Below are 22,455 nucleotides of genomic sequence, written 5' to 3' on the forward strand. Positions count from 1 at the left end.
TGGTAGTTCTATTTTCAGTTTTTATAGAAGCCTCCATATATTTATTTCTACATTAGCTGTACCAGTTTACATTCCCATCAAGAGTATAATAAGATTTCCTTTTCTGCACATCTTCATCAGCATTTGTGTTTTTTGACAATACCTATTCTGACAGGTGTGAGGTGGTATCTCACTGTAGTTTTTGATTTGCATGTCCCCATTTCCAGTGGTCATGTATAGATGTGAGCTGGACTGTGAAGAAGGCTGAGTGCCGAAAAATCGATGCTTTTGAACTGTGGTGTTGGAGAAGACTCTTGAGAGCCCCTTGGACTGCAAGGAGATCCAACCAGTCCATTCTGAAGGAGATCAGCCCTGGGATTTCTTTGGAAGGAATGATGCTAAAGCTGAAACTCCAGTACTTTGGCCACCTCACGCGAAGAGTTGACTCATTGGAAAAGACTCTGATGCTGGGAGGGATTGGGGGCAGGAGGAGAAGGGGACGACAGAGGATGAGATGGCTGGATGGCATCACTGACTCGATGGACGTGAGTCTGAGTGAACTCCAGGAGTTGGTGATGGACAGGGAGGCCTGGCGTGCTGCGATTCATGGGGTCACAAAGAGTCAGACACGACTGAGTGACTGAACTGAACTGAACTGAATGATGAAAGCATGTCTTATTCACTCTAGTATTTATTCCTCCCCACACTCAAGCATGGTGTTTTCCTGGTGGCTTAGACAGTAAAGACTCTACGTGCCATGTGGGACACCTGGGTTCAGTCCCTGGTTCAGGAAGATTCCCTGAAGGAGGAAATGGCCACCCACTCCAGTATTCTTGCCTGGAAAATCCCATGGACAGAGGAGCCTGACAGACTACAGTCCATGGTGTCGCAAAGAGTAGAACACAACTGAAGCAACTTAGCACGCACGCAAAACTTGCTCAAAGATGGGATGCTCCTTGGCTGAAGAACACTGACACTCCCGTGAACATTCCTCTGCCTTCAGGTTCAGTGGCCTAAGACTCTTCTCCCTTTTCGCCGAGCACCTTCCCCATGACTTTATTCCTATCCTGTCTTTTTCCTCCAAGATTTTAGCCCTTTATCCATCCTTTAAATGTGGGCATTATTGATGCTCTGGCCTTGTCTCTCATCACACTCCCTAAGGGTCATGCATAGACTTGTGGCTTTAACTATGATCTTCACGTGTGTAATTCACAAATCTCTCCCAAGTCTTGACTTTTCTTCTAAACTCCAGCTTCTTTATCTCCAGGACCCTACTGGGACCACAAGCTCAACATGCCTAAATCTTGGAGCATCTGCTCCCTGTCAACCAGTTCCTCTGGCTGTTGTTGGTATTTTATTAATGGTCTTTCTATGAATGGTATCATCCTTCTCCCAGTCCCTCATGCTGGAAACGTCAGGCCTAGTTTTGACTCCTCCCTTCCCCTCAAGCCCTAAATTCAACCAGCTCACAAATTCTGCAGGTTCATTTTAATACAATTTTTCTTGCATGCATTCCTTTCCACTCCCACTGCCACCACCCTAGTCTGGCCCCTTTATGGACTCACACAAAGACAGTATCAGCCCCATTGCTGATCTCCATCCTACTCTCTTTTTTGCTATTTCCACCTTCATCTTCTAACCCCCACTTTGATGACATTTCCTCTTCTGATGATCTTCAATGATTCCTTGTTGCTCTTCTTCTCATCCATTTATCAAGGTTCTCTTTACACAGCACAACCTAATTTTCTACTGTCATCTCCCACTGCTCCCAGTCACTCAACAGTACTGGATGCTGCAGTGAAGAAGAGGAACACACAGCACAGAAATGTGTAGGGTGTGCTCCCTGACTTTGAAAGGAGCAAAGAACATGGAAAAGTATTTAATGGCACCGCAGCAAGTGCACCTAGACAGACAAGCTTTCTTGAAATTCAAGATGGTTTTAGGAAATTAAGACAGGGTTAGTGTAACTTTCAGATAACCATGGACTAATTTAAGCAAAAGGAATGGTATCCTATGTAGGGTAGCTCACAGAATCTTGGGAGGACTGGTGATCCATATTCAGAAGTTAGGCAGCCAGAGTCACAGTGGCCAAAACCATGGCTCGGAAATGGGCCAGCGAGGTCAGCTTTAGTGTCATGGTGTTCTGATCACGACAGCTAGAAACCAACAAGACAGGCACTAGGGCTGCAGCCAGGCTGCCCCTTGATTTTACTGCCACGACGGCCATCACCTGCCACTAGGATGGAGCCTCCTATCCCTGTTCCTTTGCATCACTGGTTTCTTGAATGCTCAGGAATGGCTGCGTCTGATTGGCCAAGTCTGCCATGTGCCTCCTCCTTAGCTGCAAGGGAGACTGGGAAGCCTTGCACCAGTCTAGGAAGCATTTCTAGGTTCTATGTGGGGAGCTGGGCTTCGCCTCCAAGGTTTGTAAGGTTCGGATTCCTCAAATATATGGAGTCTAGAGGTTGAACATGCAAAATGAACAAATGTTTGCTTACACAACTTAAGGGGACTTGTTTGCATAAACATTGTATGTAAAATCTAGATTTAACGCCAGTGCTACCTACCATTTAGCATGTTTTGAAACTTCTCCTAAGACATTAAATAGCACTTAAAGTACGCTATATAAAACCTAGAAATGACTGTATACAATCATTCTTACCTTTAAAATGTTGACTTTGATCTTTATTGATGAGTCAACATGCTAAATTATTGTATCAATGGTAATGGAAAAAAAAGAGTATTTCTCAGAGTAGAGCACAATGGAAATCACCTTCTGTATCTACCTGTTTCCCTGGAGGTCAGATTCACACAAAAATTCATGGAAAGTTTGAAGGCCTGAAAATCCTGCCTACCCATTTTTCACAAAAAAGTTAAGGATTAAAATGTTACGGTTAGGGTTACAGGGCTCTTTTTAAATACAGATCTTAGTCTCAAAAATCACACAATCACATACCTTCTTCCTCGTACAGCCAAATTTGCTGTATAATATACCAGGAATATTACAAAACTGAAATAGAGAATACAGAAAATGATTGACACTAAGTAGAAAGTGACATATGCGAGGTGAACACATAGTGTAGACCGCCTTATGTGACAAGGAATTATGGGAATACATACGCATAAGACCGTGAAAGAAGTCTTCACAAAGGTGGTGTTAGTCAAACATTGTAAAATGAGTAGATTGCCATTAGTGTGTGTGATTACAGATGGCCACAAATTTACCACTCTTCCCAATGACAGCTGAAGTCCAATTCACTCCCTCTTAAATCCTCTGTGACTTGCTTAACTGATAACACAGAGTATTAGTGACATTCTAGAACTTCCAAGGTTAGGTCATAGGGCTTGCAGTGCCTATCTGGGAATCCTGAAACAATCTCTGGGAGCCCTGAGCTTCCATCTATCAACTCGGAGACGGCCATGCTAGAGAGGCCACACGTGGGCAGTTTGGTTGACAGCCCCAGCCGAGCCCAGCCTTTCAGCCAGTCACCCCTGTCCAAGTGTCTGACACATGGACGATTGTTTTAGACTCACTAAGCCAGCCCATCTGCCATATGAACACCACCAATTGACTTTTATCAACATCAACAGAAGAGTCATCCTTGCAAGCTCCGTCCTGCTCCAATTCCTGACCCGCAAAATTGTGAAGTGTAAGAAAATGATTGCTAGGTTAAGCCTGTTTTCAGGCAGTTCATTACGTATCAATATATTACCAGACCATCAGGTTTAACAAGTGGGAAAGAACATTCAGCTAACACATGCTCTTCAGCTCCAGTCAAGTTGAACTTTATCATTCCCCATGTATACGTGGCCATCTCTGCCCCGCTGTACCTCCCACATCCTCTGACCTCCTCCACAATCCCCAATTCCAAATCCTACATACCTCTTAGTTTTCCCAGAAAACTGGTAGTTTCTGCTTCCTCTGAACTTGTATCCTTCCACCTCTCCAAAGCCTCACTAGGATGGCACTGTCCCCTTTTCCCACAAGAGTACAAATTTGTGTCTATGGTCCCAATTAATTAAGAGTGCCCCTCCCACTCCCCAAGTGTCCCATTCTAGTCAATAGATTATACGGTCACTCTATGCTTAACACGCCGCTTTGAATCCCAGTTATTTGTGTAGAATTCTCCCTCTTACGCTAGATTATATGGTTACTTGAAGAAACCAAGTACTATAAGCTTTCCTTCCTACTGAGCACCTACACCAGGCTGCCTCATGTATCTGAGCCTTCACTCGCAACTTGGGTGATCGGCTTGCAGGCTGGACTGAGCTGAGGACTAATGAGAAAGATGACTAACACTTGGAAAAGGTTATTTCCAGGTTGGTGTACTCTGGAACCAGAAAAAAGGGAGTGTGGGGGGCTCCTGCGATAAAAGGAAACCCACCAGGTCAGCGGAGCCCAGGACTGCAGGCCATGACCTTTTGGCCAGCAGTGATTATGTCAGTTCACGTCCAGGTTTTTAGACCCTGTTTTCTCGATGACAGATATATAACCTGGTTACTAGTGACAGTTTTCTTTTGTTGAGACTGGACCTACTTAATCCGTCAGTACAGCGGCAACCTGGTCATGGCTAACCAGGAAGACATTCAGTAAAGGCTTAATGACAGAAGTCAGTAGCACTAAGTCACTATTGAAAGCCATGGGAAAATGTAACCAGCTTACTTAACCTAGCTGGTAAAGGCTAATGGAAATAAAATGCTAAAAACTTATGATTTCTCAACCATTATATTCACTAAATGTTTCTATTATGCCTCTGGTCTTATAAAAGCAAAATCTCTTTTCTCTCCCATAAGGCCTTAAGCCTACTCAAAGCAGCTCACTTTGGCCATCTGACCCTTCAATCTGAAATATTCTTAGAAAATGAACTGTCACCCATTAACTCATAACAAATATTATAAGAAGAAAAGACTGTGATTTTATTTTCAGATTTTTGGAAACAGTTTTCAAAGAAATAAAATGACAAGAACATATACAAAAATTGCAACCATTCATTGAACTATGAGCTCTTGGCAGAGGAAAGGCCTTTGGAAGTATTTGAGTCCCTCTCCTGAAAGCCAGGATCACTTCTCAAATGTCCTTCACGCAACCAGCCTCCTCAAATCTTTCCCAAATTTGATGAACTTCATCTCTTAAAAGTCAACAGGAATCATTTTAAATCATTTAGAACAAAATAAAGAATAAAATACAGGAGGTATGCCTCTTAAGTTATATGTTTTTAAAGAAAACTCACATCCTTGAAATAGCTTTGCAATATGCAGAGCACAGTACTGGCTTCATAAAAAACAAAATCACTCTGTACTTGCATTCTTTAAATGTGAAGAGCAACTGTCATCTTCCTCTATAAAAATTAGCAAGCAATATTCATTCAGGAACATTCATTTAACTGTACTTCATATAGTTTTATACTTAGGATGAGGCTAAAACAAAAACACAAAAACCAGCCAGCCCAGAGCTACTAATAAAACAAACAGTAATTACTGAGAGATGTGACCAAGTGAAAAATCAATCCTGAAAAACAAAACAAATTTCTAAGTACAGAAATAAGCCGACTGAAAATTTCCACACTTGGAAGATCCTGATGACGATAAAGAAAAACGGAAAGTGGGAACAGTAAGTAAACGTGATGATTTGGTTCCTTCCCGAAGGTCTACTGGTCCAGCTGCCGGCCACACGTCTCTGGGTTCTCAGCGAAGTGTGACCAGCTCTTCTGAAGAGGTAGGATGGATAGCAACCGTGTTGTCAAAGTCAGATTTTGTGGCTCCCATTTTCACTGCAACTGCAAAGCCCTGCAGCATTTCATCACATCCAATTCCCTGCATATGAATTCCAACCACCTGCAAAAGAAAAGAAAAAATGTTTTTACCTCCACAATTGCATGAGCCAATTCCTTGTGATCAATCTCCTTCTAGGCGTGTGCACACATGCACACACACATTTGTACACTAATGATTTTTTTATTAGTCATGAGAAGTGAAGTGAAGTCACTCAGTCGTGTCCGACTCTTTGCGACCCCATGGACGGTAGCCTACCAGGCTTCTCAGTCTATGGGATTTTCCAGGCAAGAGTACTGGAGTGGGGTGCCATTTCCATCTCCAGGGGATCTTCCCGACCCAGGGATCGAACCCCCTTCTCCCGCACTGCAGGCAGACACTTTACCCTCTGAGCCACCAGGGAAGTCTAGTCATGAGAGATACCTGGTATTTAAAAACCTCTAAAAAAACTTACATCTTTAATCCTGATATAGCATAAAACAGCCTACATGTCCCTGCATAATTCTGCCCCAACATCCTTCCACTGTCCACCTCACTCAGCTCTCCCAAAGGCTCTCCGCTTTCCAGCCTCACCAGCTTTCCTCCCAACCTGAGGATTCACTACGCTCTCTCCTGATGGAACACAGGCTGTTCCCTCTGTCTGGACACTCTTTCCTCCCCTCTCAAGTGTTAAAGTCCCTTCATTCTTCAGATGGCTACACCTGCCTTTCCGACCAAGTTAAAGCACCCATGCGAGCACTCAGTCCCAGTATTACTCCATCATGGTTCTATAACAACTGCAAAGTTGTATTACTTGGGGACTGGACAATTATAGTCTGTCTTTCCCAGCAGACATTAATCTCTAGATGGAGGGGACTCTGTCCACTTTTGCTTTCCACTCTATCCATCTGGCCTAGCACAGAGATAGCTCTTAGAGGCACTCAACCCACAACGTGCTGGCTGACTGCACAGATGACCATCAAGAGGCATTTGTTTCAAATCACACTTTCCAATGAGGTTTCTAAATATATTTAAAAACTAGTTAGTGTTCATCTAAATATATTTAAAAACTAGTTAATGTTCATCTCCAGCAAATATTTTTAGGGTATGTAGTCTGCTGAAAGACAAAGTTAGAGAATATAAAGTTTCACCACAAAAATATTGTGCTTCAAAACAAATCAGGAATATTCTTAATATACCTGAACAGTACACTTAAAGATGGTTAAGATGCAAATTTTGTTTTTTATATATATATATATTTTTTTTTTTAACAGTTGAAAAAAAGTATATCTCAATATAAGACAAAGAAATCCCAAATCATACACTGCATATATTCAACATGGCTAAATTTTTAGATACGGTGATCTAAAACTGAGTTCACAAACAGCTTCTGGTGATGGCATGAGTCTTATGCTATTTCTGTTCATATCCCAGTTCTTAGCCTTTAGTTGACTGTCAGGTAATGTTTACCAAATAAATGAATGATAAACGGTATAAAGAAATAACGGATATGAAGAGGTAAGTAACGACCTCACTGTTTCAATAACTGGACATCTCAGGCTACTGGGAACATTCAGGGCGAGAAACGGCAACTTTTATCTTGCTGCCAAACTACTTACTTCTCTTCATACTGATTCTCTGCTTCTGTTAACTTTCAGTGACACTGATTTTCATAAGCCAGGGCCTTGTCTCATGGCTTTTAGTGTAAGGGCCCAGTTGATTCAGATACAAACTATGTCCTCTTTCATAAGAAAAGTTGGAACCTACATCTGAATCTTTAGGCATCATTTCTCACAGAGCCATGTTCCCATATTGCTAAGTTCCACCTTAGTATTTAATTCAATTTCTAGAAAAGTCCAATAAGCTGATCTAATATCAAAACAAAATCCATTTTTTAAATTATTAAGAAAAAAAAAGGAAACTGTTCAACTTCAAACCAAAATCACAATGAAATACCACTTCACATCCATTAGGATGGCCACAATTAAAAACACAGTAACAAGTCTTGGTGGAGGTGAAGGGGACCTGCAACCCTCTTATGTTGCTAATGGGAACATAAAATGGTGCAGTCACTTTGGAAAACAGTTTGGCCGTTCCTCAAAACGTCAAACCACAAAAGATAATCGATTATCTCAGAACATTTTACTATATAAACTTCTTCCTGACTGATCGGTTACGTTAAATCTAAACTTCTTACATTAAATTCTTACACTTACCAATATTTCTGAGTTGCCTATCTGTTCTGGCCTATTGGTCAATGACATCCTTTTCCCCTTACACTTTTCTTTTTTGGGGCCAAACCATGTAGCTTGTGGGATCTTCGTTCTGCAACCGGGGACTGATCGCAGGCTCTAACAGTGAAAGCGCCAAGTCCTAACTACTGGACTGCTAGGGAATTCCTCTCCACCTTACATTTTCAATGCAGGGGAACCTTCTTTCTGTGTGAAACATTATGAATAACTCCAATATAGAGAGACAGATAAAAGAGCCACTGTGCTGGCTGAACCAGAAAAAGCTTTACTAGGTCTCTTCCCTTCCCTCCTCATGAAAACACCTCCACCCGTGCCAATCTTGAAGACGCTCTTCGGCTTACTGGACTTGGCGCATACCTTTTCCTCTTTGTTGGCACAAACCATTTTCATCACACATTTTGTTTTCCTTTTGGTAACTGCATGATACATTGGGGTAAAGGTGGTAGAATAAGTCTTCACATTTTCTTTTCCATATTTATAAATGGCTTCATCTGTAAGGCAGGGGGGAAAAAGCACCTATCAGAAACTGAAACAATTCCACCGAGCAGTCAGAGAGATGGCCAGAAATACATAACCTGAATCAAGTCATAAAGGAAAATTACTCAAAACGACAAGGAAGGACGTTCTACAACATAAACCTCAGTATCATGAAAGACAAAAGACAAGCTAAGGAATTCTGTCTCTTGACTAAAGGAGACCAAAGAGGTATCAAAAGTAAATACATTGTATTATCCTAGAATACATGCAAGACTTGGGGGGAAATGTTAAATATAAAATTATCTGAGGTAATTGGCAAAATTTGAATAAGGTTTAAAGTTTAGATAATATTGCATGTATTTAAATATTCCCATTTGAAACTGCTTCTGTAAGGCAATGGCCTTGTTCTTAGGAAATAGATACTGAAGTATGTGTATGCAAACAGCGAGAAAACGATAAAGCAAAAATGTGATCGGCAGACAGGAGTCCTCTGGTGTTTCTGCAACTCTTCCTTAAATTTGAAATTAGTTCAAACTAAAAAGCTTTAAAAAGTCAGACAGATAAAATGGAGTAGGGAAAAGGAATTACACTTTCAAAGTACTAACAGTTGGGGAAGAAACTGGAGATGTGATAAGAAGCTAACTACTGTGCTGGCCCAAAAGTTCATTCAGGTGTTTCTGTAACATCTTACGGAAAACCTCGAATGAATTTTTTAGCCAACCCAATAAAAAGAATTATAATTTGGGGGGGCTGAGATAGATTTAGTCAGCAGACAGACACCTAGCTAAAGTTAGCAGAGAAGGGGAAGAAACCATAAATGACCTTCGTTTTTAACCACCTACCTTCTGTGAGTCCCACTGTTCCAATAGGGGGGTGGCTGAAGACCACTGTGGGGATGTTGTCATAGTCTAATTTGGAATCTTCTTTGCACTCAAAAAGTCTATGGGCAAGTTTTCGGCCAGCAGCAATTGCAACTACAAAGATATTTTAAAATCAGTGTCTAGCTTATTGTTCATTTTAACATAGCAGAATTGTTCTACTAATCATTTATTCATCTGGCTTAACACACAAGTTTTAAGTTTTTCATCAGTGCTCATTACAATATTCATTTCTATATAATAAAGACCTATCAATGCCTTAGTTAACAATCCAAAACAATTTGCTTATACGAATTCTACACATTCCATTACGATCCCCCCACACATTTGCAAGTTTGCAAACATCTGGCAGTTATCTATTTTTTTAAATTAAACTTTTTATTTCATATTGGAATACAGCTTCTTAAAGGCTTCCCTGGTGGCTCAGATGGTAAAGAATCCACCTGCAATGCAGGAGACCTGAGTTCGATCCCTGGGTTGGAAAGATCCCCTGAAGAAGGGAATGCCTTCAGTATTCCTGCCTGGAGAATTCCATGGACAGGACTCCAGCAGGGGTTGCAGAGTTGGACACGACTGGGCAACTAAGCACACACAATAGCTGATTAACAATGTTGTGATAAGTGTCAGGTGGACAGCAAAGGGATTGAGCCATACATATACATGTATCTATTCTCTTCCAGTGGCAATTACCTCTTAATGAGGATATTAGCTTTTTGATACAATATTTACGGAGCAAACTATCTCAAGCATCTATTTCAAGCATCTTTACTTCTACTTTACAATCAGCTACTTCACAGGAATATTTTAAGTTTCTTTTAAAAATTATTTTTATTTCTTATTAATTTTTAAAAAAGTTTACCTTCCTTAGCCTGTTTTTATTCCTAACAGTCTTTTAGAACAAATGCCTGAGTTCAATATAAGCTCTGGTTTTTAATTTTATTGACTTCAAATTGACAAAAAGTTTTTTTCCAAAGTAAGGCATCAGTAGGATATTAAAGAAATTTTCTTCACTCCAACAAAACTTTTGGCAGCTATTCAATTATGTTATGAAGTCTTTGAAACTTTGCTTGTTTTGCTTTTGTTGAAAGAGCTTCCTAAAGGAGGTGAAGGGCTTGGGGGGTGTGACCAAGGAAGTTTCCATTGTGAGTAAGAACTGGGTGATTATGGAAGGGCGGGTGAGGCCCTAGAGGGGCAGAATGAAGGTGATGGAGGGATGCTGCCAACAGAAGCGGGTAGAGAGCCTGAAACGACATCAGTTAACTCAGGCAGTAGGCTGAGGCATGGGATTCAGGGGATGGCAATCAGTCTTAGTTGTATCAAGACTAAATAGTCAGGGTAGGAAATTGGGAAATTGGGATTAATATATACACGCCACTATATACAAAACAGAAGGCAGAGAAGGGGACGACAGAGGATGAGATGGTTAGATGGCATCACCAACTTGATGAACATGAGTTTGAGCATGCTCCAGGAGTTGGTGATGGACAGGGAAGCCTGGCGTGCTGCAGTTCGTGGAGTCGCAAAGAGTCGGACATGACTGAGCAACTGAACTGAACTGAATAAGAACTACTGTAAAGCACGGGGAACTGTTTTCAGTCCTCAGTAATGACCTATATGGAAAAAGAATCTGAAAAAGAGTGTATATATGTATAACTGATAACTTTGCTGTACACCTGAAACTAACACAAAACTGTAAATCAGTTATACCCCTATAAAATCTTTTTAAAAGACTAAATAGTATGTAAGAAATATATAAGATTAAAATATATATTTTCTTACAAAAATATAGGAAAGCCACTCTAAATCACTAGTTCCCAAAGCCACTTCCTTCCACGGTCATGAACACAACTCGGATTCTAATTTCCAGCACTGTTCAGAGGGTGACTGTATTATCTGTACAAAAGTTTCAGTCTTCACTAAGCATTTTAAAAATCTTTGAAAGAAAATTGAATACTACTAAAAAGCATTCTCCAAGCAAAAATGGAAATTATTCAGAAAATGTCAGGTACCCAACCAACATCCATATCAAAACATTTTTATCATAAAGACACTCATCTTTTTAACTTTGCTTGAGCTGATTTGACTGTAGAAAGCTCTATAGTTTTATATAACACACAGAGCCTCCCTTATCCGCCCCCAAAAGAAGAAACATTACCTGGAGTAAGAAGAGCTTTTCCACACACATCCCCAACTGCATAGACACCTTTTACGTTAGTATTCTGGAATTCATCTACTATGATGTGACCTTTGTCATCAGTTTGAATCCCCTAAAATTGTAGAGGGACATCAGGTAAGTATTTGGCCATCTATAAAACACAGCAGCTCACATCTCTGGATCCGCCTCACTTCAGGCACCTCTTCAGCCTGAATCTCTAAGAAACCACAGGATGAAAAACATCCTTTCAAGTTGGCAAGTTTGCTATCTTTTGTTGGACTTAAAAGGTAAATATTTTATCCAATTTTGAGGAGTTTTAACAGGATTTGACTTTGTGTTGTATGATTCAGTGGGCCAGAGAAGCCTGAGAAGGAATCACTCAGCTGTCATACATGGAAACTGGCATCCCTGTGGAGTCCATCTAACACAGTGATTTTCCATTTTTCCCTTGGAAGCACTGCTTCTGAAGCATGCTAACTCATACTTCAGACGGGCATAGCCTGAAGCAGTCATCAAAAACAGATTTCATTGAAGTTTACAGTTTTATCTTTAAAACCCCAAGAAAAATTTCTATTCTACTCTAAAAACATATCAATGTTGCCTTTAACCAAATTTTTTTGCCTATATGTTGAGTTAAATTTTTGCTCCAAAAAGATGTATGATGCTTATCTTGTGGTTTTGCAGATCCCAGGTGTATATATCCCCAGAGGAGAAGTAGAGAGGCAGCAGGCATAGGGAGAAGGTAGTGTAGTGGTGAAAAGTACAGCCTCTGGAGCACGGAGATCTGGGTTCAAGTCCCAGCTCTGTCACTTACTACTGATAGCTATGAGACCTCCCGTTTATCGACAAATACTTGCACTTCAAAATGAGGCATTACTGTAGTCACTGTGGATACAGAGGTAAATAATACAGACATCTCTATTCTCTGCAGGGTTTACCAGCCTGGTGGACAATTTCTTATCTCTGTGCCCCTGGGCTCCTCACTCTTACCCCTGAAACAGTTGTTGGCAAGAATAAATTAGGCTAGTATAGCACAGCAAACTCTTCTCAATACACAGTAATGACCTATATGAAATAAGAATCTAAAATAAAGAGTGGATATATGATGCTGTGAAAGTGCTGCACTCAATATGCCAGCAAATTTGGAAAACTCAGCAGTGGCCACAGGACTGGAAAAGGTCAGTTTTCATTCCAATCCCAAAGAAAGGCAGTGCCAAAGAATGCTCAAACTACCGCACAATTGCACTCATCTCACACACTAGTAAAGTAATGCTCAAAATTCTCCAAGCCAGGCTTCAGCAGTACATGAACCATGAACTTCCAGATGTTCAAGCTGGTTTTAGAAAAGGCAGAGGAACCAGAGATCAAATTGCCAACATCCGCTGGATCATCGAAAAAGCAAGAGAGTTCCAGAAAAAGATCTATTTCTGCTTTATTGACTATGCCAAAGCCTTTGACTATGTGGATCACAATAAACTGTGGAAAATTCTGAAAGAGATGGGAATACCAGACTACCTGACCTGCCTCTTGAAAAATCTGTATGCAGGTCAGGAAGCAACAGTTAGAACTGGACATGGAACAACAGACTGGTTCCAATTAGGGAAAGGAGTACGTCAAGGCTGTATATTGTCACCCTGCTTATTTAACTTATATGCAGAGTACATCATGAGAAATGCTGGGCTGGAAGAAGCACAAGCTGGAATCAAGACTGTCAGGAGAAATATCAATAACCTCAGATATGCAGATGACACCACCCTTATGGCAGACAGTGAAGAGGAACTAAAAAGCCTCTTGATGAAAGTGAAAGAGGAGAGTGAAAACGTTGGCTTAAAGCTCAACATTCAGAAAACGAAGATCATGGCATCTGGTCCCATCACTTCATGGCAAATAGATGGGGAAACAGTGGAAACAGTGTCAGACTTTAATTTTGGGGGCTCTAAAATCACTGCAGATGGTGATTGCAGCCATGAAATTAAAGACACTTACTCCTTGGAAGGAAAGTTATGACCAACCTAGATAGCATATTCAAAAGCAGAGACATTACTTTGTCAACAAAGGTCCGTCTAGTCAAGGCTATGGTTTTTCCAGTAGTCACGTATGGATGTGAGAGTTGGACTGTGAAGAAAGCTGAGTGCCGAAGAATTGATACTTTTGAACTGTGGTGTTGGAGAAGACTCTTGAGAGTCCCTTGGACTGCAAGGAGATCCAACCAGTCCAACCTAAAGGAGATCAGTCCTGGGTGTTCATTGGAAGGACTGATGCTAAGGCTGAAACTCCAGTACTTTGGCCACCTCATGCGAAGAGTTGACTCATGGAAAAGACTCTGATGCTGGGAGGGATTGGGGGCAGGAGGAGAAGGGCACGACAGAGGATGAGATGGCTGGATGGCATCACTGACTCCATGGACGTGAATTTGAGTGAACTCTGGGAGCTGGTGATGGACAGGGAGGCCTGGCGTGCTGCAATTCACGGGGTCGCAAAGAGTCGGACACGACTGAGCGACTGAACTGAACTGATAAGTATACGTAAAACTGATTCACTTTGCTGTACAGCAGAAACTAATACAAAATTGTAAGTCAACTCTACGCCAATAAATTTTTTTTAAAAGATTAAGTAGGCTAGTACCATATTGTGAAGACTTAAGCAGAGTAGTCATTCAATTTGCAGTCTAAAAATATATCAACACTGAACTGAGGGAAAATTTTTGCCTCATTTTTTAAAAGTTCAGCAAATATAGTTGAAAACTGGACTAGCAAAGCTTAGGTCTGTGTAATGGCACAACATCTCTTGAAAGGTGAAAAGCTGGGTGAATAGCTTCATTAATATAAAAATAGATTACTGATTTTACTAACTTTCACTGAATAATGAGATTAAAATCAAGTAGAACGTGTCCCTGGATATTTTATTCTTTTTAATTATGAAAAATGGCTTTTAGTGAAATGAAAAAGGGATGGAACTTAAAACAGATACTAATATTAGAATATAAACCAAACTGTCACACACTCCTCAAGAGGCTCCATCAAATACATAGTGAAAGTCACTCAGTCGTGTCTGACTCTTTGCCACCCCATATAAACCTCCACCAAACATATAAAATATTCTATTATTACTAGTAGAAGAGTATAGCATATCAGAACAATTATCATTATCCTCACCATCAGCAGCAGCTGGTTAACACTGGCTGAGTTCATACTATAAGCCAGCATCTAGGCAAGCTAGTTTGCATGCACTTTCTCATTTACTTTCTGTCTAACCCAATGTGACAAGTACAATTTTTATTTCCATATTTCCATGAAGCAGTTGAAACTTAAAGAGTAGCTAAGCGACTTTCCTAAGGCCATGAAACTAATATAAGGTTCAAAATTGGGTCAAACACTGGGACCCACACCCCAGGCTACTGTACCAGACTATCCTTTAAAATTTTAAAGGACAAGTAAGAACGATGGCACTGGTAGGTCAGCTTCACATGCGTACCCATCCCTGAGTGCCACAACATCCCAGACAAGTCACACACCCATCCATCACGATGAGAGCTGCAGAGGGTAAGGAATAATTATCGGGCTTTAAAGAGACAGCTATCAGAGTACGAAGGAAATCTGTAATGAGGAGGCTAGTCAGGAAATAGCAAGACAACGACCTGATCTCGAGTGAGGACACCAGAAATGGAAAAAAAAAAAAACAAAACAACTTTTAAAGAACTTTCAAAGGCAGAAGCAATGGGATTTGATGACAAATTAGACAAATGAAAAGAATTGAACAGAACCCACTCAAGTTTTGGGGGGTCTGGGACTGGATCAGGGGAAACCACAGGACTATCAACTGATTCAAGAATGTTTTAGGCAAGGAGGGTGGTCAAAAACAAACTTCTGGTTCCAGTATAAGTAAGTATTAGGGATGCAGTATCTATAGTCACAAGATGACTATAGACAACACTGCTGTGAAGAGTGTATGTAAATCCCGAGTTCTCAACATACAGAGAAATATTTTTCCTTTTCTCTTTCCTACTTTCTTTTTATCGTATCTGTATGAGAAGATGGATGTCAGCTGACCCTTCTGTGGTAATCATTTCACAATATACATAAATCAAACCATCATGCTGTATTCTCTAAACTTACACAGTAATATATATCAACCATTTTTAAACAAAGTTGGAGTGAGGGGAAGAGTATCATAGGAAGACTAGGTCAACTTACCAGTTTGTTTAAATTCAGGCCCCAGGAGTTTGGGTCCCGCCCAATGGCCCAGAGCAGGCAGTCAACATCTGCAATAGTGGTGAAGGTGGGTTCCCTACCAGGAATTGAAGTAACCATGCGGAGTTCCAGGCCCGAAGAAGTTTTTTTAACTTCCCTGACCTATTGGCAAATACAAGTTATTAATTGGGGGTGGGGGGAATGGGAAGGAAAGCAAATAAACAGGAAACTAGAATTCTTGACATTTAAAAACTCTCCACTGAATCCTGCAAATGATTCAGGATTCAGTGTGTGTGCTCAGTCATGCCCGACTCTTTGAGACCCCCATGGACTGTAGCTTGCCAGGCTCCTCTGTCTGTGGAATTTTCCAGGCAAGAATACTGGAATGGGTTGCCATTTCCTTCTCTAGGGGATCTTCCCGACCCAGGGATCGAACCCTCATCTTCTGCTTGGCAGGCAGACTCTTTACCACTGAGTCACCTGGGAAGCACACATATGAGTCCTGCTGCTGCCACTGCTAAGTCGCTTCAGTCGTGTCCGACTCTGTGCGACCCCATAGACGGCAGCCCGCAAGCTCTGCCATCCCTGGGATTCTCCAGGCAAGAGCACTGGAGTGGGTTGCCATTTGCTTCTCCAATCATACGAGTCCTACATGCTGACAATTTACTTCTGCCCAAAGGCTGCCCACACTAGAACTCTCTGGAGCCAAGACAGTATCCTTGGTGACCCCAAATCAGACAGCCAGTGGCCAGAAATGTCAACTCATGCCAAGACTCTAACACTTCAGCTTAAAAACAAAGTATTTTAAAGTGTACTTCCAAGTTGTGATAAAATTTTAAATCACAAATCTAAGCACAGTGATTTGCAACTGGACTCGGGGGAGGAAATGGGCTGTAGCAGCTTCATTAAGAATTTTCTAAACTGCACAGTCCTTGCTTCTCCCAGGACACTCTTAGGATCAGGGAGGAGGGTAGGATTAGGTCAGGAGGGTGAAGGACATACAAAGTTTAGCGGGAGTCCCAGGGGGATTCTGATGTTGACTTTCACCACCAGTCTAGACTTCAGCATTTACAAAGCAACTTCACATTTATTATTTTACTTATAATATGGCCTGTGCTGAAAGGACAAAGCTTTTGGGGGGGAAATCATTTTTACAAGGCTCAAACTCAGGGGAAAAAATCCGACAAGTTGGTGATTCCCTGAGGAAAAAAAAATATATATATATATATAGTCACTTTGTCATTGTTTTCATCTACAAAACGCAATGATATGCTTTCAAAAGAGATTCCATAATAATATTTCCTGAAAAAAGTATAAACCCGAAAAATAAGGATGTTCAATGAGGACTGTGGTTTTTTAAAAACATTTATTATTTTATCTATCACATATTTATCTAGCTGTTCTGGGTCTTACTTGTGGCAGGCGGGATCTTTGATCTTTACTGTGGCATGTGGGACCGAGCTCCCTGACCAGGGATCGAACCCAGGCCCTCTCTGCTGGGAGTGCAGTCCTAGCCACTGGACCATCAGGGAGATGAGGACTCCCTGAAGAGGAGGAATTGGAGCACAAAAATTATAGTTTTAGTTCCAACTAAACTAAATTCAACTACCAGATTCCTCATCTTTTATACCTTAGACTTCATTAACACATCAGTGTGAAATACAGCTTCTTAGGGTAAAGAAAAGACTTGGAAGTACTCTAGAAAGGAATAACCGACTGGGGTAGATGTAATCTGTGTTGATAGAACCAGTGAGATGCAGGACAGACGGATGACCAAGGGTGGTAAGCTCGCCCAGGGCTCGGTCGTACCTGGGAGTACTTCAGCACCTCAATGCCAGCGTTCTCCAGCTCTTCCGTACAGTTGGAACTGATTATTGAATCAAAAGTTCTAAGCACCTGTATACAGAGGCAGCCGAGGGATGGGTGGCAGGAAAGAATAAAACCTGATTAAAGATACGCTACAAACCTGGGAGGAAATTTCAGTATCAGTCCCCCTTTCTTCTTCATTCATGGCCACACTGTGAGTTTTTTTAACCATTTTAAAAAACTAAAACACAGTTAATTTACAACGTTGTACTAAGTTTCAGGTGTACAGTAGAGTGAGTCAGTTATGCGCACACATTCTTAAATATTTATTTGGCTCTTCTGCATCTTTTACCATGCCATGTGAACTGAGCTGCAGCATGTGGGATCCAGCTCCCTGACCAGGGACTGAACCCGGGCCCCCCACACTGGGAGCCCTTAGTCTTAGCCACTGGACCACCAGGGAAGTCCCAGTGGTGAAAAACACAGAACATTAAATTTACCATATAACCATTTCTAAGGACACAGTTTGATGGTGTTACGTATATTTGCATTGTTGTGCGACCAGACTCTTCCCCCTTGCAAAACTGAGACTCTGGGGGTGGGGGAGTGATAAATTAGGAGGCTGGGATTAACATATGCACAGTAGTTTATGCAAAACAGATAACCCACGAAGACCCACTGTATAACACAGGGAACTACACACAGTATTGTGTAATAACCTATCAGGGAAGAAAATTTGAAGAATATATATATGTATGTATAACTGAATCAATGGTGAACACTTGAAACTAACATGATACTGTAAACCAACTAGACTTCAATTAAGAAAAACTGAGACTCTGTACCCACTAAACAACTCCCCGTTTCCTTTCCCCCAGTCCCTGGCAATGCCACTCCATTTTCTGTTTCTCTGAGCATAGGTACTCCAGATACCACACGTAAGTGGATCATAATATTTATTTTTTTGAGAGTGGTATATTTCATTTACCATAATGTCCTCACGCTTCATCATGTTGTGTAGCATGTGTCAGAATGTCCTTCCTTTTAAAAGCTGAATAATATTCCACTTTGTGTGGATATACCATACCTTTGTTATCTATTCATGTGTCATCAGACACTTGGGTTGCTTCTACCTCTTAGCTATCGTGAATAATGCTGCGATGAACATAGTAAGCAAGTATCTTTGATGTTTCCTTTTAATGCAAAGAACGTACTAGATTTTGACTGAATGTTAATACTCCAATACTATCTGGCCAAATGAAATTGATTTTCAGAATAAGAAATTAACCTGGCAGTCTGCTCAATGTAACTAATATTTATGTTTAAGCCTGTATGCCTTATTAGGCACTTATTAGTATATCCACTACTTCATGACAGTAACGCCAGCCGGGGTGCCCACTGTTCTCAACTAGCAGCTGGTGGCTGGGAGGAACACTGGTCCTAATCCTGCCTTCTGTGCAGCTCCACGAAGAACAGAATACACGCGCTGCACCTTCTATTTATTGACAGTGAAACAGGAAATGCTCCCTGTATTTTTATTTTTTGGCTGCGCTGGCTTTCACTGTTGCACACGGGCCTTCTCTAGCTGTGGCGAGCGGGGGCTGCTCTCTACTTATGAAGCACAGGCTTCGCTGACTCAAGGCATGTGCACTCTTCCCAGACCAGGGATCAAAACCCAGTCCCCTGCACTGGCAGGCAAATTCTTAACCACTGAACTGCCAGGGAAGCCCTCCCTGTAAAATTTTTAAAAGATTAGCATCAAGAACAGATTTTACCTTATCATGCCGTATCATTATTGATGTCTTAGAACCCAGGGCAGACAGGATGCCAGCTATTTCCACGGCGATGTAACCAGCACCAACAATGACACTGCGGCTACAAGAGCAGAGGGTTAAGATCGGGAAATAAGCTCATTTTTGAATAAATGTAGATTTACAGAAAAGCTAAGGATATCCCTGCCCAGGTTTTCCCAACGTTAACATCTTATATTCATAGCAGCACTACTCAGAATAGGCGAGACATGGCAACAGCCTAAATGCTCATCGACAGACGAATGGATAAAGAAAATGTGGTGCACGTATACGATGGAATACTACTCAGCCATAAAAAGAATGAAACGATGCCATTTGTAGCAGCATGGATGCAACTGGAGGTTATCATACTAAGTGAAATAAGAGAAAGAGAAAAACAAATACCGTATGACGTCACTTACAAGTGAAACCTATGATACGACACAAGTGAAACTTATCGACAAAGCAGAAACAGACTCATAGAGGACAGAGTTGTGGCTATGGGGGGAGGTTGAAGAAGGGATGGACTGGGAGTTGGGGTCAGTAGATGTAGAGTGGATGGACATGGTCCTTCTGTATAGCACATGGAACTATATTCAATGTTCTGGGGTAAGTCATAAAGAAAATCAATACCAAAAACAACGTACAAATTGCTTAACGGGTCACTTTGCTGTAGAAATTAACACAATATTGTAAATCAACTATACTTTAATTAAAAAAATAAAGTTAACATCTTACAAACCGTGGTTTCCGCAGGACTGGAAAAGGTCACTTTTCATTCCAATGCCAAAGAATGTTTTAACTACTGCATAACTGCACTCATCTCACATGCTAGCAGGGTAATTCTCAACATCTTTCAAGCTAGGCTTCAACAGTAGGTGAACTGAGAATTTCCAAATGTAAAAGCTGGATTTAGAAAAGGCAGAGGAATCACAGATGAAATTGCCAACATATGCAAGATCACAGAAAAAGCAAGGGAATTCCAGAAAAACATCTACTTCTGCTTCATTGACTACACTAAAGCCTTTGACTATATGAATCACAACAAACTGTGGAAAATTCTTAAAGAGATGGGAATACCAGACCACCTTTCCTGCCTCCTGGGAAGCCTGTATGCAGGTCAAGAAGCAACAATTAGAACTGGACATGGAACAACAGACTGGTTCAAAATTAGGAAAGGAGTATGTCAAGGCCGTATATTGTCACCCTGCTTATTTAACTTACACGCAGAGTACATCATGCGAAATGCCAGGCTGGATGAAGCACAAGCTGGAATCAAGATTGCTGGGGGAAATATCAATAACCTCAGATATGCAGATGACACCACCCTTATGGTGGAAAGCAAAGAGGAACTAAAGAGCCTCTTGATGAAGGTGAAAGAGGAGAGTGAAAAAGCTGGCTTAAAACTCAACATTCAAAAAAAAGAAAATCATGGCATCTGGTCCCATCACATAATGGCAAATAGATGGGGAAACAATGGAAACAGTGACAGACTTTCTTTTCTTGGGCTCCAAAATCACTGCGGATGGTGACTGCAGCCAGGAAATTAAAAGACGCTTGCATCTTGAAAGAAAAACTATGAGAAACCTAGACAGGATATTAAAAGTAGAGACATCGCTTCGCTGACAAAGGTCTATCTAGTCAAAGCTATGCTTTTTTCCAGTAGTCATGTACAGATGTGAAAGTTGGACCATAAAGAGTGGTCCAATAAGAACTGATTCTTTTGAACTGTGGTGTTGGAGAAGATTCTTGAGAGTACCTTGGACCGCAAGGAGATCAAATCAGTCAATCTTAAAGGAAATCAACCCTGAATATTCATTGGAAGGACTGATGCTGAAGCTCTAGTACTTTGGCCACCTGATGCTAAGAGCCAACTCAGTGGAAGAGACCCTGATGCTGGCAAAGACTGAGGGCAAGAGGAGAAGGGGGCAGTAGAGGATGCGAATGTTTGGATGACATCACTGACTCAACGGACAGAGTTTGAGCAAACTTAGGGAGATAGTGAAGGACAGGGAAGCCTGGAGTGCTGCAGTTCATGGAGTTGCAAAGAGTCGGACACGACTGAGTGACTGAAAAACAACAAACCGTGGAACAACTGTCAAAACTGACTCTGGTACATTACTGTGGACCAAACTCCAGACTTTATTCAGCTTTCATCTGTCTTTTCATTCATTTCCTTTTTCTGTCCAGTTCAGGATAACACAGTCATCTTAAGCAGAAAATATCCTTCTGTAGAAGGGAAATATATTTTTAGGTGTTTAAAAAATTCCTTAGCTTCGTTTCTTCAGAGAGGAAATAAAAAGCCTTTGAAGCTAGAGATGATTCCTTATGCAATGATCTTCACACCTAAAACTAAAATTGGCATAGTTCTAACCACTATTATTCCCCTCTAGCTCAGTATTTCTCCTTGATCACTGTTAAATCCTATCAGTCTCTCCAAGATGATGAAAGGCCAATTGAAGCAAGCCATTTTAACTTGTAGGATAGAGCTGCAATGAAACTAGATGTCCTGAATAAATTCTGGCCTAAGAAAGCAACTTAAACACTAGATAAATGTTTGGACGAAGGTCTGAGTCCACAACGGGGAAGCTAACCCCAGTCCCCAACTTCCCCACTGCAGCCTACAGAAAAAGTGCCCCCTCGGCCCCTTTTGGGATTGGCGTTCTCTCAAGCTTCGAACACGGTCGCACTACTAGCACAATGCTTGGGTAAGAAGTGAGCGATCAGGGGACAAGAAAGGAAACCCTTTTTTAGTATCTTCTACAGGTAAGGTGGGCTTCCTTTGTAGCTCAGTTGGTAAAGAATCTGCCTACTATGCAGGAGACCTGGTTTGATTCTTGGGTTGGACAGATTCCCGGGAGAAGGAAATGGCAACCCACTGCAGTATTCTTGCCTGGAGAATCCCATGGACTGTAGCCTGCCATGCTCCTCTGTCCATGGGGTCACAAGAGTTGGACATGACTTAGCAACCAAACCACCACCACCACCACAGGCAGGGTATCCGTGCTGTGAGTCCCTGTCTTTAGAGGGCTTCAGTGTGGATGGAGGATGTGGTTATGAACCCGAATGGCTGGGGGGAGGATGGAGCACGGATCCTGTGGAACACTGTGGGGCAGGGAGTTCTCCCTATGGTATGACCAGAGGTAAGAACTCTCTTATACAACCCAGCGTACAAAA

The 22,455-nt window shown here is 41.4% G+C and overlaps 1 protein-coding gene across 1 annotated transcript in view; it reads right to left on the bottom strand.

Moving 5' to 3' along the window:
- Positions 1 to 4,875: 4,875 nt before the first annotated feature.
- GSR (glutathione-disulfide reductase) overlaps positions 4,876 to 22,455 on the bottom strand; it is a 45,003-nt gene continuing 27,423 nt past the window's right edge. The window contains exons 7-13 of the mRNA XM_027529925.1: positions 19,264 to 19,363; positions 17,492 to 17,578; positions 15,686 to 15,844; positions 11,493 to 11,604; positions 9,302 to 9,433; positions 8,340 to 8,473; positions 4,876 to 5,814 (exon numbers count right to left, since the gene is read on the bottom strand). Coding sequence (XP_027385726.1) covers positions 5,665 to 5,814; positions 8,340 to 8,473; positions 9,302 to 9,433; positions 11,493 to 11,604; positions 15,686 to 15,844; positions 17,492 to 17,578; positions 19,264 to 19,363 — 874 coding nt within the window. The 3' untranslated portion in view covers positions 4,876 to 5,664. The remainder of the gene's footprint in view (positions 5,815 to 8,339; positions 8,474 to 9,301; positions 9,434 to 11,492; positions 11,605 to 15,685; positions 15,845 to 17,491; positions 17,579 to 19,263; positions 19,364 to 22,455) is intronic.

This window comes from Bos indicus x Bos taurus, chromosome 27 (genome assembly GCF_003369695.1).
Source record: "Bos indicus x Bos taurus breed Angus x Brahman F1 hybrid chromosome 27, Bos_hybrid_MaternalHap_v2.0, whole genome shotgun sequence".
Taxonomy (NCBI): Eukaryota; Metazoa; Chordata; class Mammalia; order Artiodactyla; family Bovidae; genus Bos; species Bos indicus x Bos taurus.